At 32.6% G+C, this 14,656-nt stretch overlaps 1 protein-coding gene across 1 annotated transcript in view; it reads left to right on the forward strand.

Moving 5' to 3' along the window:
* LOC111706769 (sodium channel protein 60E) overlaps window positions 1-14,656 on the forward strand; it is a gene marked incomplete at its 3' end in the record, with an annotated part of 89,511 nt that overhangs the window by 69,611 nt on the left and 5,244 nt on the right. Inside the window, exons 26-33 of the mRNA XM_023479705.1 lie at window positions 4,187-4,380; window positions 5,115-5,220; window positions 6,205-6,333; window positions 7,215-7,307; window positions 9,410-9,514; window positions 11,406-11,469; window positions 12,777-12,860; window positions 13,416-13,521. Coding sequence (XP_023335473.1) covers window positions 4,187-4,380; window positions 5,115-5,220; window positions 6,205-6,333; window positions 7,215-7,307; window positions 9,410-9,514; window positions 11,406-11,469; window positions 12,777-12,860; window positions 13,416-13,521 — 881 coding nt within the window. The remainder of the gene's footprint in view (window positions 1-4,186; window positions 4,381-5,114; window positions 5,221-6,204; window positions 6,334-7,214; window positions 7,308-9,409; window positions 9,515-11,405; window positions 11,470-12,776; window positions 12,861-13,415; window positions 13,522-14,656) is intronic.

Genomic DNA, 14,656 nt, shown 5'->3' on the forward strand with positions numbered 1-14,656 from the left:
GAAACCCGTAATGTTATGACTCATTGGTTTTAAACGAAAAAACATAGGATTGTGAAAGAGACTGCAGACTTAATTTTAAATGGCCTTTTTTTAAGATCTAAATTATGAAGAATGAATGAATAACTTTTGTGATTTCGTTTTTAAAGTGGCTCATAAGGATTTAAAAAGTTAGAACCAGAATACTTTGGAGGAGGAAGATGACAATAACGCATTATTTGATTGTATAGTTAACAGTTTTACATGAAACTTATAAATCACTTATTCAGTGATATGGGTCTGTTAACACTGCATGATTTCATTGTTCAAAGTCATAACTTGAGGCTAAAAGTAGTCTTCCTAGTCCAGAATTATCTGGTCTACTGTATACAAGAGGAAGAAAAATTACAAGATATTTTTATACGCTGACTACATATTTAAGGGATACCGTTGTGAATGTGACATGTAACTCTTCATTAGGAGAGTTACAAGAAATTACGTCATCAGACCCTTTTAGATGAAGCCATTAAGAACCTTTGGTTCTCCCAGGAGAGAGATGAAAATGAAAGAATCCTGAATTTTGTTGAATAAAACTGAGATTAGAATATTCTAACAATATCCCAGGGACCTGGGACCTCAGTAGAAAGAATTAAACCTTATTTCCAAGATGAAAATATTGAAATCTAACATCTTTCCATCTTTAGTTTTTAAAAGAGTAATTGGCGAAATTTAAACATATTCCCGGTATTTCGGGGACTATCGATCAACGAAATAAACCGTTAAACCCTTCTACAAAATATGTTGAGGAAATCTCGAATTTAAGAATTTAAAGAAAGACCAAGTACTTACTATGGCGTAGGGGCCTTTTTCTATCTTACATTTTTTTGAAATATATATATTACAGTGAACTTGCTTTTCAAAAGAAATTTCTTGGTTATTTATGAGAAAAACAAAGATTTGTCAAATTTTGTTTTTAATCGCTATACTTTCTTTTTTTTAAATGGGTGCTTTAAGCTTTTTTTATAGACATATTGGGGTTGTCTGTTTTCCTTTTCATGGCTTCAGAGGCGGTTTACAAAATAATTGGAAAAATATGCACGAAAATAAATTAAAATAAATGGAGCCAAATGCTGCTTCCCTCCTCCTCCCTCCTTAAATTCTTTAGTAGTGACGTCCCCCCTTTAGTCGCCACTGCTTGGGTTGTCTTTTCTGTTTGTGTCAAATAAACGTGAAAACTGAACCGATCCAATCTTATTGTTTTATGGTCGGTCAATACATAAATGTAGTCCTTGAAATAATTTAGTTTTTACTTCTATATATAAGTTAGGCTTGTCTGTCTGTTTGTTTGTATCCAATAAACGTCTAAACGGCTGAACCGATCGGGCCCAAATTTTTTGTGGGACATCACGTGATCACAGGAAAAGTTTATGAATGATAAAAATTTTAATTTTGTAAAAAATTTAAATTCTTGAAAATCCGCAAATTTTTTTTTTTAAATCCGCAAATTATTTTTCTACTTTGTTTTAAAATGTAAACAAAAAGAACATGTTCACAATTTAAGATGGGCGCGAAGCACCCTAAAAGCCTAGTGTTTTATAAACTCCGCCGCTGATGAATGCTGATCACCAGAAAAATGGGCACGAAGCGCCCTGTAAGCTCATTCCCTCAATCCTACTCGGTCGTTTTGCATTTTATCGTTTACATGCCAAATTGAAAATATTGAAAACATGTTTATTGAATTATAATATTAAAATCTGTTTAAATGAACTAGATTTTTCCAACTTTATTTCCAGATTTAAGCAAGAATTTATTCCATATCTTACCATCTTTTCATTTCGATATTGAACATCCATCTTTCTTCTTCCATGCGAGAAATCAGAAATAATTTCCGGTTGAATAAATTATTCAAACAGGGAAAAAAATTTATTTCAAATGTACGGTGTGAATATGCTCAGTCGTGTAATCACATAAGGCGCTTTTTTGTCTCAATTTGTCTTTCTTTTGCAACAATTTTTTTAACAATGGAGTTTTCCTGATTTTATTGGTAATCGTTACAGAGGAATTAAGGTTTTGCTGGAAACTCAAATTTTCTTATCCCTATTCTTTGCAACCATGATGTGAAAACCTTGGACATTTCAAAATTAGCTTACTTGATCTGTCAAAATTAGTTTGAAATATCAAAGGATATTGGGCTGGAAAGTCACAAGAATTAGTATATTTTAATTTTTTATAAAACACAAATAATTTTTTCGAATTCTTCAAATATTTGGAAAAAATCACAAGAAAGGAATTTTTGCCACAAACTCTGATTTTCTAATCCCGTCATCTCTGCAATCCAATGTCGTAGACCTTAAATATATCCAACAATGATTTCTTTTGGATAAAATAGTTCAGATTTCATCAGTTTGTTGCATAACTCAGTAGTAATAAAATCAAATTTTTTAGTGATACCTAAAAATATCTTATGAATAAGATTAGGCTAAATTTTTTTGACGTTTATTGGATCCAAACACACTAACCAACAAACACACTAACCAAGAACCACACTAGCCAACAACCACACTAACAAACAAACAAACTAACCAACAAACATACTAACCAACAAACACACCAATCAACAAACACACTAACCAACAACCACACTAAACAACAGACACACTAACCAAAAACCCACCAATCAAACAAACACACTAACAAACAAACAAAATAACCAAAAAACACACTAACCAACAAACACACCAATAAATAAACACACTAACCAACAATCACAGTAACCAACAAACACACTAACCAAAAACACACCAATCAACAAACACACTAACCAAAAAACACACCAATCAACAAACACACTAACCAACAAACAAACTAACCAACAAACACACTAACGAAAAACACACCAACAACAAACACACTAACCAAAAACACACTAACCAAAAACACACTTATCAACAAACAACGTAAAAAAGTTAAATTAAATTCTTTTTAGAATAAAAATAAAAATAAAAATCTTGGAATATAAATATTGTTCGACAAGGAAAAGTTTTAAAATATTGAGATAGAAAGTTTCCTTTGTTAACCTAATCATCCTCCATATTCACATAATAAATACAAAAATAATAAATATATAAGACTTCTTTTGTATTCCTTTTTATTATCTAAATATATGTTTATTCAGTATTTACCATAAAAAAATAAATGTACATCGTACATTGTTCATGAATTATGTAAAAGAATTGTGTAACACGAGACTTTTATTTTTAGCTTATTTATAAATATTTAATCTCAACTAATTATTTCTCAACTAAAAAGGAACTGAGCACTTGCCACAAACTCTTATTTTGAATCCCTATATCTATGAAAGCTATAACTTTTGGTGTAAACCTTTGATGCTTCAAACGGATATCGAATAAATATCAAGGTTGCAAAGATACGAGGATTAGAAAACTAGAGTTTGTGGCTGGTAATTAGTTCTTTTGTTTAAGTTCCTATTTTTAAGTTTAGTTTTTGCATCAATTTACGTATAAAATATTGAGTTTCACTTTCGCCATAAATAGTTCCAAGTTATACTCTTATTCTTCATTTTTACATCCTATATAAAAAAAATGAAAGTTTTATTTTTATAGATGATATTTTCTTAACTTAATTTCAAGAGACATTCCGTTAAAGAAGGGAAGGCCAGACTCACAACGTTAGCCTTTAAATCTTTGTCTTAGGAAAAAGATATCCTCGTTTTTCAATAAAAATGGATTATTAGTAATTATGATTTTTTATGGAGGAAAAACGTCGATATTTTTCCATTGCTGTTTAGATAAAAGTTTAAAGGGCGGTGTTGCGTTGTAAAGCGAACACGTTACTTTATAAATCTATATATAAATTTGGCTTGTCTGTTTGTTTGTCTGTCTGTTTGTATCCAATAAACGTCAAAACGGCTGAACCGATCGGGCCCAAATTTTTTGTGGGACATCACGTGACCACAAGGAAGGTTTATGAATGATAAAAATTTAAAAAAATTTGTTTTAAAGGTTTTTAATTTTGTAAAAAAAAATTCAATTCTTGAAAATCCGCGAATTTTTTTTAAAATCCGCAAAATTTTTTTCTTCTTTTGTTTGTTTAAAAATGTAAACAAAAAGAGCATGTTCACAATTTAAATAGAAGATGGGCGCGAAGCGCCCTAAAAGCCTAGTAAAGGATAAAAGAGTTTATTATTTAGATGAGAGTTCTAAAGCTAGCGCAGTCCTGGACTACAATGAAGGTTCTCCTGAGTATTATTATCTCTACCCTGGGGGCCCTGGGAAACCTGACCTTCATCCTCCTAATCGTCATCTACATCTTCGCAGTCCTAGGGATGCAGCTCTTTGGGAAGGATTATAGTGTTGAAAACTTTGCTCCTGATCCCATTCCCAGGTATACAGGGGTATTTATTAATCCCCACTTTCGCTCCTCAAAACTCCCTTATCTCACTTAATTTGGGATCAAAAAACAAAAAGACCAAAGAGCCTCCTTTGATAGAGTGGGCATGTCAGGTTCATGGTACAAAAAAATTTTCTGAAAAAGTATGAATTAGATATTAATTTTTTGGTTTTGAAAACTCTCTATTTTCATTTGTGGTTTCTCTGTACAAAAGTACTTGAGTATCTCTTTTTATTTAGAAGCATTGAATAATTATCAAAATTAAACACTTTTAAGTCAGAAAAAACAACGTCACAAATCAGATTAAGGTTTTAAGGGTACTGTTGTAAATCTGACATGCCCTTTTTTAATATGGAGGGTCACTAACAATTACGATGACTGGTTCAGGTATAAAATAGGGCAAAACTTTCCTGTTGATAATATCAATTTTTCCATTTTTCACTCAAACCATTGAAAATCATTTCTCCCTACTGCACACTTGCACAGGGGGTTAACCGAAAATTGTATTTCGACTTTAAACGTGGGGTTTATAGATAGTTCTCCACTTATTCTTAGAGGGTAACTTTGTACATTTTTATCGATGAGCAACACATTAATTTCACTAGAAGGGGATCATTCATTGGCATACCGTCTGTACTTTTAATGTACACCTTGCTCTAACTGGTCAAAATTCGGCCCGGTACATGAAATAAATCAGGGGCAATGTACATAATATTACAATATTTCAGATGGAATTTCACGGATTTCTTTCATTCTTTTATGATGATTTTCCGTATTCTGTGTGGAGAATGGATAGAACCTCTGTGGGATTGTATGCGAGTAGAAGCTAAAGTTGTAAGTATGAAGTAGAAATCATGAAAATATGAAAATTTAACGAATATAAAAACTATGTAAAAGTCAACAAGTGGTGCTTTCTAGTCCCGTTAGGGCAAACTTCTAAACAATTTCAGGTTGTTTAGGATTGTTTGTTTTACTTAATTATGCAAATTCTCTTTTTAATTTAAAGCAAACTTGTTGTGCAAAAACCTTGTTTTCTTCTTCCACTATATTCAAAATATTTGGGGAAATATATAAATTCATAAAAATTCCTTAGGCTTCACGCCACCTTTAATCTATTTAAAATAATGGGTACGCAAAATTACTCAAAACTTGGTCAGTTCATGGTTTTTGTATTATTTCCATCCTTTACACACTCCACTAGACCACAGGGGAAGGTTAAATTTATACAACATTATTGGTACGACTTGGTGACGTCACACCTCCTCTGATTTTGGATTTTACACACAAGTTGGAGAAAGCTATTTTTCTTGGTTACAAACTACAAATTCAAAATATTTTTGTTCTTCTCAATAGCTCTCTAATAAGAGATGCTAGCTAGTTATAATAGAATAGTCTTAGTCATAGAACAGTCTTAGTTATAGAATAGTCTTAGTCATAGAACAGTCTTAGTCATAGAACAGTCTTAGTCATAGAACAGTCTTAGTTATAGAACAGTCTTAGTCATAGAATTGTCTTAGTCATAAAAAAGTCTTAGTCATAGAACAGTCTTAGTTTTAGAATAGTCTTAGTCATAGAACGGGCTCTCTAGCTTTCTACATAGAGAGAGCCTGTTCTACGCCGACCGCCCGTAACTTCTTTGGGGATTCTGCCTCAGGGTTATTATGAACGAACAACTAAATCTCGAAAAGACAACATCTAGCGTCCTATCTGTTATTGTATTTAATCTATGGTCTTAGTATTTTAATTCGTTGATAAAATATCAAGATTTTTTACTTTCATTTTGTCTCCAGGCAGTGTTTAAACCCCTGCTATATCTAGGGTGCTCCTGAGTCCTGCTTGGCAATATTCCTCCCTGCCCTTGTTATGGGTAACTTTATGGTTCTAAACCTCTTCCTTGCTCTCCTCCTTAATAGTTTCAATTGCGAGGAACTTAAATCTAGGAAAGAGGTATAACATCTTTAAGTAGAATAAGAAAAAGAATTAAAAGGTTTGGAATAAGAGAAATAAAAAAGAATTGGATTCTTTGAAAACAGAAATAATTTGTAAAAAAAACACATTAAGTTATAAACTTTAGACCTAGAAAAAAAGTTTTGAAACAGAAATTAAAAATAAAAAGGCAATGCATGAGAAAGAAATCTGCAAAAAAATGTTATTTTCGACTATAATCTTGTTGTTTGAGAAAAGAATAAGTAATTTTAGGAAACTTAGAGAGTGAAATTACTCTTTAAGTGAATTAGAAAAAGAAAAATCGACATTTCTCTTCTAATTTAATGACATTTAAGGACATTTTTAATCTAACACTAATGGAGAGGAGGAGTATCAGTGAAACTTGTGGAACTGAACAATCGCCGTATTCCCAATATCATTGCAACCTGATAATGGAGACATTGGATATTTTAAACCAAGAAATTTCAAAGATAATTTAATCCAAGTTTGAATTATGAAATGATTTTATAATCAGGTTGCAGAGATATGGGGAATAGAATGATAGAGTTAGTGGCGAGTGTTCTTTTTCTTTGTAGAATTTCAGAGACGATAAATATTTTTCGATTGTACCAATATATCTACTATACTGTACTGTACTGTACTGTACTGTACTGTACTGTACTGTACTGTACTGTAATGTAATGTACTGTACTGTACTGTACTGTACTGTACTGTACTGTACTGTACTGTACTGTACTGTACTGTACTGTACTGTACTGTACGTTTAATGTACAGTGTTCACACACACAACCCGTATAAAAATATGAGGGTTGGTCGTTGACACGGTTTAAATGAATATTTGTTAGTTTAAAGAAAGTTTTCAATCTCTTCTGTAATTCTAGGAGGTTCAAACAGAGGAGAAATCTGTGGTTACGGAGAAATTAGATCGGTTCAAAGCCAAAATTAGAGCTAAACAGTCGGCTTTAAGAGTTAAAGTAAGTTAACCTATATATACCTAGTTGTAATCTCTGTTTGTCTGTCTGTTTATTTGTCTGATCATAACTCAAAAACCCACGGACCGATTTGACTCAATTTTGATTTGGGAACTCGGGAGGCCCACGGGAATGTTCCTGGTAAAACCGTTCAAGTGCGGTTAAACGGCGGAAGTAACTTTCAGTAACCTTGGCAGGGCTGGGTTCCCAAGCTAGTAAACTATAAAGTGATGCCCATAAAACTGTGAAATATGAAAACAAATATTAGACTCCCCCCCCCCCCCCCCCATCCAAGGGAATGTAAATGTAATTTCAAGAGACCCTCCATTTATATAAAAATTGATTGGTATGTCCGATACACAACAGTACTCTTTTAATATTTATCAGATCACAGATAAATGGTTTCCATAAAAGTGATCAGAGCTGACAACTTTAGAATGAGATATCCTTAATCCCGATCACTTAATCTGAGTATCCAATGGACACACTTTTGATTTTTTTCTTAAACCGTTCTTTCTTGGATATAGTAGAGAAAAATTAAAAACCGGTTTTTCAAAATTAGAGAGCCCTCCCGTTTCTGTATATAAATCTTAAATGGCGCGTAAAATTTCAAATTTATCGGCTTCATATACGCGACTCTGATTGGTTGAATTTTATACACTTTTCAGGATACAAGTACAAGATTAGATTAGTCTCGATATTATGAAAAAGAGAGGATCACCCATTAATCTCGATATCCACCATTCTATAGTTTTCAGCTCAGATTGTATTCTATACTACAGATACAGTAAAACTTATCAAGATAGAAAACTACTGACAAACAGCTTTTTAAGTGTAGAGTTAATACATTTACGTTGGGTATTTAGAGTTTCACTTAAAATTAAAACTACAATCCCTTTAAGAAAGGAACTCAGCGTTTCCATTATTCTTTACTCCCCTGTTAAGGATTTATATCTGGATATTTGATTCTAACTGTATTATTGGCTTAGATAAGTTTCTGAATATACCGAGGGCGGAAATGATAAAGCTTTGAATGACGTCTGAAAACTTTATTCCAGAGATATCTCTAGGTCGCCAAGGAATTCTTAAACTTGATTCAAACTTTGGAATAATGATAAAGATAGAAGTACAATTGTCACCGCTAACTTTTTAAAATGATAATTAATTTAACATAAATGGTAATGGTCGGAATCCTATCTAGTTAGTGGGAAGAATTCTTATAGATTTTATAGGTCGGACTACCTATAGGTCGGACTACCCTCCCTGGAGAGTAGGACGGATTACTATAGATTGAAATGGTCGAAATACCCTTCCTGGAGAGTAGGACAGATTAATATATAGATTGCATAGGTCGGTTGTCGGACTACCCTCCCTGGATTATAGAAAAGGATGGATTACTATAAATTGTTTAGGTCGGACCAAGAAATATATAGACCAGGAACCGCCATATCTAATGCGTCAAATTTGTGTACTGCAGTGGGAGGCGATCAAAACAAAGAATTCAGGGGCAAAACATATTAAACCTTGGGAGGAAGGATACAAACATCGGCAGGAATGGTTTAAACCTTGGGAGGAAGGATGTAAAACTTGGGAGGAAGGATACAAACATCGGCAGGAAGAGGTTAAACCTTGGGAGGAAGGATGTAAACCTTGGGAGGAAGGATGTAAACCTTGGGAGGAAGGATGTAAACATAGAGAGGAAAGGTTTAAATCTTAAAAGAAAGTTAAACCTCGGAAACAAGGATAAGTGGGAATCTTTTTACCTTGCTTCTCCTTTATAGTTGAACAAATCTCACTGAGCACGAATAAATTTTCCATATTGATCTGAAATCCAAAAATCATATTTAAATAATTAATTTGCATCCGCACTAACTTAATATATTAACTAGTTTCTTTTGTTTTTGACTGTAACATCACTCTGTTTATCAGTGTTTAATCCTTTCTCTTCAACTGCTGTGGGGGCACTGGATTTGTTTACATTCCTCCCACAGTGTACAGTACACAATTTGCGTATATCTGAGTTGGGCGTTCCTGGTCTATATATTTGTTGGGTCGGACTATCATCCCTGAAGTATAGGTCGGATTACTATAAATAGATTGTTTAGGTCGGACTACCCTCCCTAGAGAGCGGGACGAAATTTGCATCCAATGGTTCTCTTCTTTCTCAGAACGGAATCAAGTTTTCTTCTGAACCTGAACTTGCAAACAAGGTAAATTCTGAAAGATCTGCAATACAATAAGTTAGTAAACATATAAAGTTATTCAAACTTAGCTAAGATATTTATCCAAGGGCACATAAAATGTCGGACTAACACTGTTTACACAATCAGAATTTTTATTTTAAAATTTATTTTAAAAAATTAAATCTGTTGTAAAAGATAAAGATGCCACATTAGTTGGTGATGTTGCTTTTTACCAAAAAAAAACCGTAATTTGTAAACTTGTTTTGTAATGAGGCTTATCTAAATATAGAGATGATTTAAAGTTAGAATTAATTGATGTTTTATTTTCATTATATTTATCTACTAGAGAGTAATGAGTATCTGGTTTCAAATACCTTATATCAACTTCTCTGCCCGGGAAGGGTACCCGGACCCCCCCTTCCCTCCCCGCCGTGTCCTCTTTTAACCCTATACAGGCTGGGGGGTCTGAATCTATGTATAGCCTGTGGGGGGGGGGGCGTTTGGCGCCCCTCCCCCTAGAAAAAGGCCTTAGAGAATAGGTATAGGGTTGAAATGCATGTTCATCATAGCCCAATTTTTCATGGCGAGCTCAAAGAAAAAAATTAGACCGATAACTTTAATATATTGAGGGTGGAAAAAAGGTCAAAAAAAGAAAAAAAATATTTTTTTTTAACACAGGTTTCTACATGCATTTTTCAAGGGCTTTTTAAAAAAATAGTTTTTAGATCTGTAGCTTTAGTCACAAAAGTTATGGGCTATTTTAGATTTTTTTCACAGACTGGACTATTTTCCGCCTTGTACATGAGAAAGCTAGGACAAAAAAACTACAGGGGGGGGGGGCCAAACGCCTCCCCCCCCCAGCCTGTTTAGGGTTAAGAGAAATTGTATGACATCTAGATTTTGCTGTGTCAGAAAGTTGAAGGGTTAAAACGACTATCAATTTAATAAATGTGTACACTGTATCTTCATTGTACATTGTATCTACATTGTACAATGTTGATACAATATAAACTTTATGTACATTGTACATTGTATCTACATTGTACAATATTGATACAATATAAACTTTATGTACATTGTACAATGTATCTATATTGTACAATATTGATATAATGTAAACTTCAAGTACATTGTACAATGTAAACTTCATGTACATTGTACAATGTATCTATATTGTGCAATATTGATACAATGTAAACTTTATGTACATTGTACAATGTATCTATATTGTACAATATTGATACAATGTAAAATTTATGTACATTGTAAAATGTATCTACATTGTACAATGTTGATACAATGTAAACTTTATGTACATTGTACAGTGAATCTATAATGTACAATATTGATATAATGTAAACTTTATGTACATTGTACAATGTATCTATATTGTACAATATTGATACAATATAAACTTTATGTACAATGTATCTACATTGTGCAATGTTGATACATTATAAACTTTATGTACATTGTACAATGTATCTATGTAGTACAATATTGATATAATGTAAACTTTATGTACAGTGTATCTATATTGTACAATATTGATACAATGTAAACTTTATGTACACTGTACAGAGAGACCCGTAAAACTATACGTAAGTAAATAAGTATAAATAAGTAAAAATAATAAATAAGTAAACTATTGTTAGACTGAAGTTATGATTTTAAATAGTTTCATGAATATGAAAAACATCAATTGTGCAATTTACACAGAACCATTCGATTTAAGCTGGTTTTCCAACCAAAAAAATTATTTGCTTTATAACAATAACAAATACAAAAAAGATTGTTGTAATGTGGTGTTCCTATCATGTACATGTAGATGTATGTTTATTTAAAATTACATAAAGTGTAAATATTTATGTACACGTACACAAATGGTAATGTTTATGTAAGTTTACCTATTGTACAGGATGAAGAGTTAAAAACAGGAAATCTGCCAGAAATTGATGGTTACAGGAACTTCAAAGAACCAGGTGAACAAAAAATATATAAAAATAAAATAATTACGATATAAAATCACCTAATTCTTATTTTTCCAGAGAAAACAAATTTATCTCACAAACCTTGATGATTTTACGTTTTTATGCTATGCCGTTTTCTTAGATAATCTTGGAATTCTGGGTTTGATTTTTATTTTCAATATTTTCTCCACCATTTGGTTAAATTTTCAATAGAATTTCTTGTTAATCCCGGGTCAGTGGACATTGTTCGGTATTCAGCTTACTCTTCTTATTGAAAATATGTAGGATTCAGGAAACTCAACCACCCCCTCTTACCACTCAAACCCGCTTTTTTTCTTCTCTCTCCTTTTTTCCTCATGCCCCCCCCCATACTGCTCATAACCCCCTTATTACTCCGTGTACCCCACTATTTCCTTCCCCACTTCTCCCTCCCTTCCCCTATTTCTCAAACACTCCTTCTTCCTTCTCCTCAGGGAGGACTGTGAAAGTGCGCTTTCTTACCCTTGACGCAGCCCTCCCTTTCCCTACTCATAATGCACCCCATCTCCCCTACTCCTTATACCCCACATCCTTCACACCAACTCCTCCCTCCCTTTATCATTGTTTCTCATACAACCCTTTTCACCTACTCCTCATATCCCGCCTCCTTCCAACCTATTTCCCCCTTCCTTTTTCCTATTCCTCCCTCCCTAGTATCACTCCCTCCACTTCATACCCCATATCTCCCTTCCTATCCTCTATAATTTTTCCAACCTTTATTTAAGTCTAATCCTTCCTGAAATCGATTCAGTTCTTTGTTCAACTTTCTTCAAACATTTATTTTACTCAATCAAAAATTATAGAAAACTACTTTCATATATTTCATTCTTTTTTTATTCTATAAGTAGTGATGTGCCTTCAGTTGGTTCGTTTTTTTGTCGTTTTTTGTCTATGTTTTTATTTATGGTCAAAATTTGAAATAGTAAGAATTTTTCCAATTTTTATATTAAACATTTTTTTTAACACTACTGACCGAGGATATATGCAAAAAATGATGCAAAAACGTTGCAAAAACGAACCTGTTGTGCCAATCGTTTTTTGATGGTTTATCCTTTTTTTGAGATAAAAATATCGCTAGGTTTAATAAAAGCAAACCTTAACATAATACAGTTTTGAAAACAAGGAAAATAAAAAAAAATAAAAAACTTCAATTCAGGCTTTTGGTCTAGAGGATTTCTTTTTAAAATGTTGAACTGGAAAGTGGAACGAACAAAGTTTTTCCTTCCCCTTTCTTTTTCTCTCCTCTTAGAAAGTAAATATTTACAGTATTCTGTATCTAGGAGAAGAGGATGATGGTGAGGGTAGTTTAGTGGAAGCAGAACTCAATATCAGATCAATGTCAGAACGGGATATCAACGTTTTATGTGAGTTCAAATACATCATTTGTTTTGTATTCTGGTGTATATATTATGTAGTCTTTTAGTGTGTAGCAGTATTGTTCTGGTGTATTTATAGTAGTGTGAATCAGCCGTGTTCTGTTGTATTTATAACGTATTTTGGTATGAATCAAACGCGTTCTGGTGCATTTTTAATTTCTGGTGTTAAGCAACCGTGTTCTGGTGTATTTATAATGTATTCTGGTGTGTAAACACTGTATTCTAATGTATGTATAATGTACTTATAATGTGAGTAAATTATCTGTCTTCTGGTTTGCATGTACCACGGTATCCCATGGTGTGTTTTTTCATGTATTCTGAAAAGATTGAATTTTTATGTAAAATTACAAGTCTTACAGGGTACTTGGAGTCATTTAACTCGTCTTATCCAAACCTTCATCTCTGGGGAGTTTTCTATATTCTTGTCCTCAAGGATAATTTACTTTTAAGGATTCATGTCTAGCTCTGGTTCAACTTCTAGTTTTATTCCATATTTACTTCGAACCAACCCTATCAAGACTCAACTCTTTCTTTTCATTTTAGGTGAGAAGTCTCGAAGCTTGACATTTACTCATCAGAGTAGCGTTGTTACTGATCCAATGATCCATAATGGTCCTGAACCATGTTGTCCTGAGATCTGCCTTAAAATGTAGGTTTTATCATATTTAACATTGAGATCAGAGAATGAAGAGATAAGAGAATTAGGAGATACGAGAATTAAGCGATACGCGAATTAAGAAAGAAAAGAATGAAGAGATGCGAGAATTTAGAGATACAAGAATTTAGAAAGAAAAGAATGAAGAGATAAGAGAATTAAGCGATACGCGAATTATGAAAGAAAAGAATCAAGATATAAGAGAATTAGGAAATGAGAGAATTAAGTGATACGAAAATTAAGATGAAGACAATTAAGAGATTAGAGAAATAAAAAATATGGTTTCAGTCTTTATTAACAACAAAACATTTAAATGTAAGCAAATTCAGCAATGTACTTTATGTATGTACAGGTTGCATTTAATTTATTAGAAACCCAACATCCCCTTTTAGTTCAAAGAGATTGTTTATTTAATTTAAAACTTAAATAATACTCCAATAAGCATTCAACAACCCAATGATTTAATATTTCTTTACAATTAAAATAAAGTAGAACATATTCATTAAGAGAATAAGATTCAACAATTATTTGAAAGGGAGAAACGTGGGGTTAACCATGTTTACTTTTTTTTATTTTACCTAAAAACCCGAGATGGAACGAAAAAGTTCTATTTTCTTTTTGATAATATATATTTACTTGTAGTGTCTAGTGTTGATATATTTGATGCATATATTATTATAACCCTCTCCCAGAGGAATTCTCTAGTGTACCAGTATACCACAGTATTTCAACCTAGCACTGTTCTTGTATACCCGGAGTACATTCATGGATAGGAAATATTATAACCCTGTATCCAGCACTAGAATTCAAAGTTTTAGGTATTTAAAAATGTTCTGAAATTTTAGGATTTTTGTTTTTTGGCTCTGTTTATTTTGACGAAAAAATGTTTCTCGGATTTTTTTTGGGGCAATATTGTTACAATAAATGATAAAATTTCTTAAACAGACAGGAAAAATACCATACATTAGAATTTCATGAAAAAATAGTTTTGAAGTGGAACCACACTAATCACACTTTTTTTTGTTGACTCCGCCTGTTTATTTAAAAGTTTTTTCAGTTTAATATTAATTGTACAAGGTAGGTGGGTGGGGAGGCGTATATCTGAGTTGGGCGTTCCTGGTCTATATAT

The sequence above is a fragment of the Eurytemora carolleeae genome, unplaced genomic scaffold (genome assembly GCF_000591075.1).
Source record: "Eurytemora carolleeae unplaced genomic scaffold, Eaff_2.0 scaffold755, whole genome shotgun sequence".
NCBI classification, from domain to species: domain Eukaryota; kingdom Metazoa; phylum Arthropoda; class Copepoda; order Calanoida; family Temoridae; genus Eurytemora; species Eurytemora carolleeae.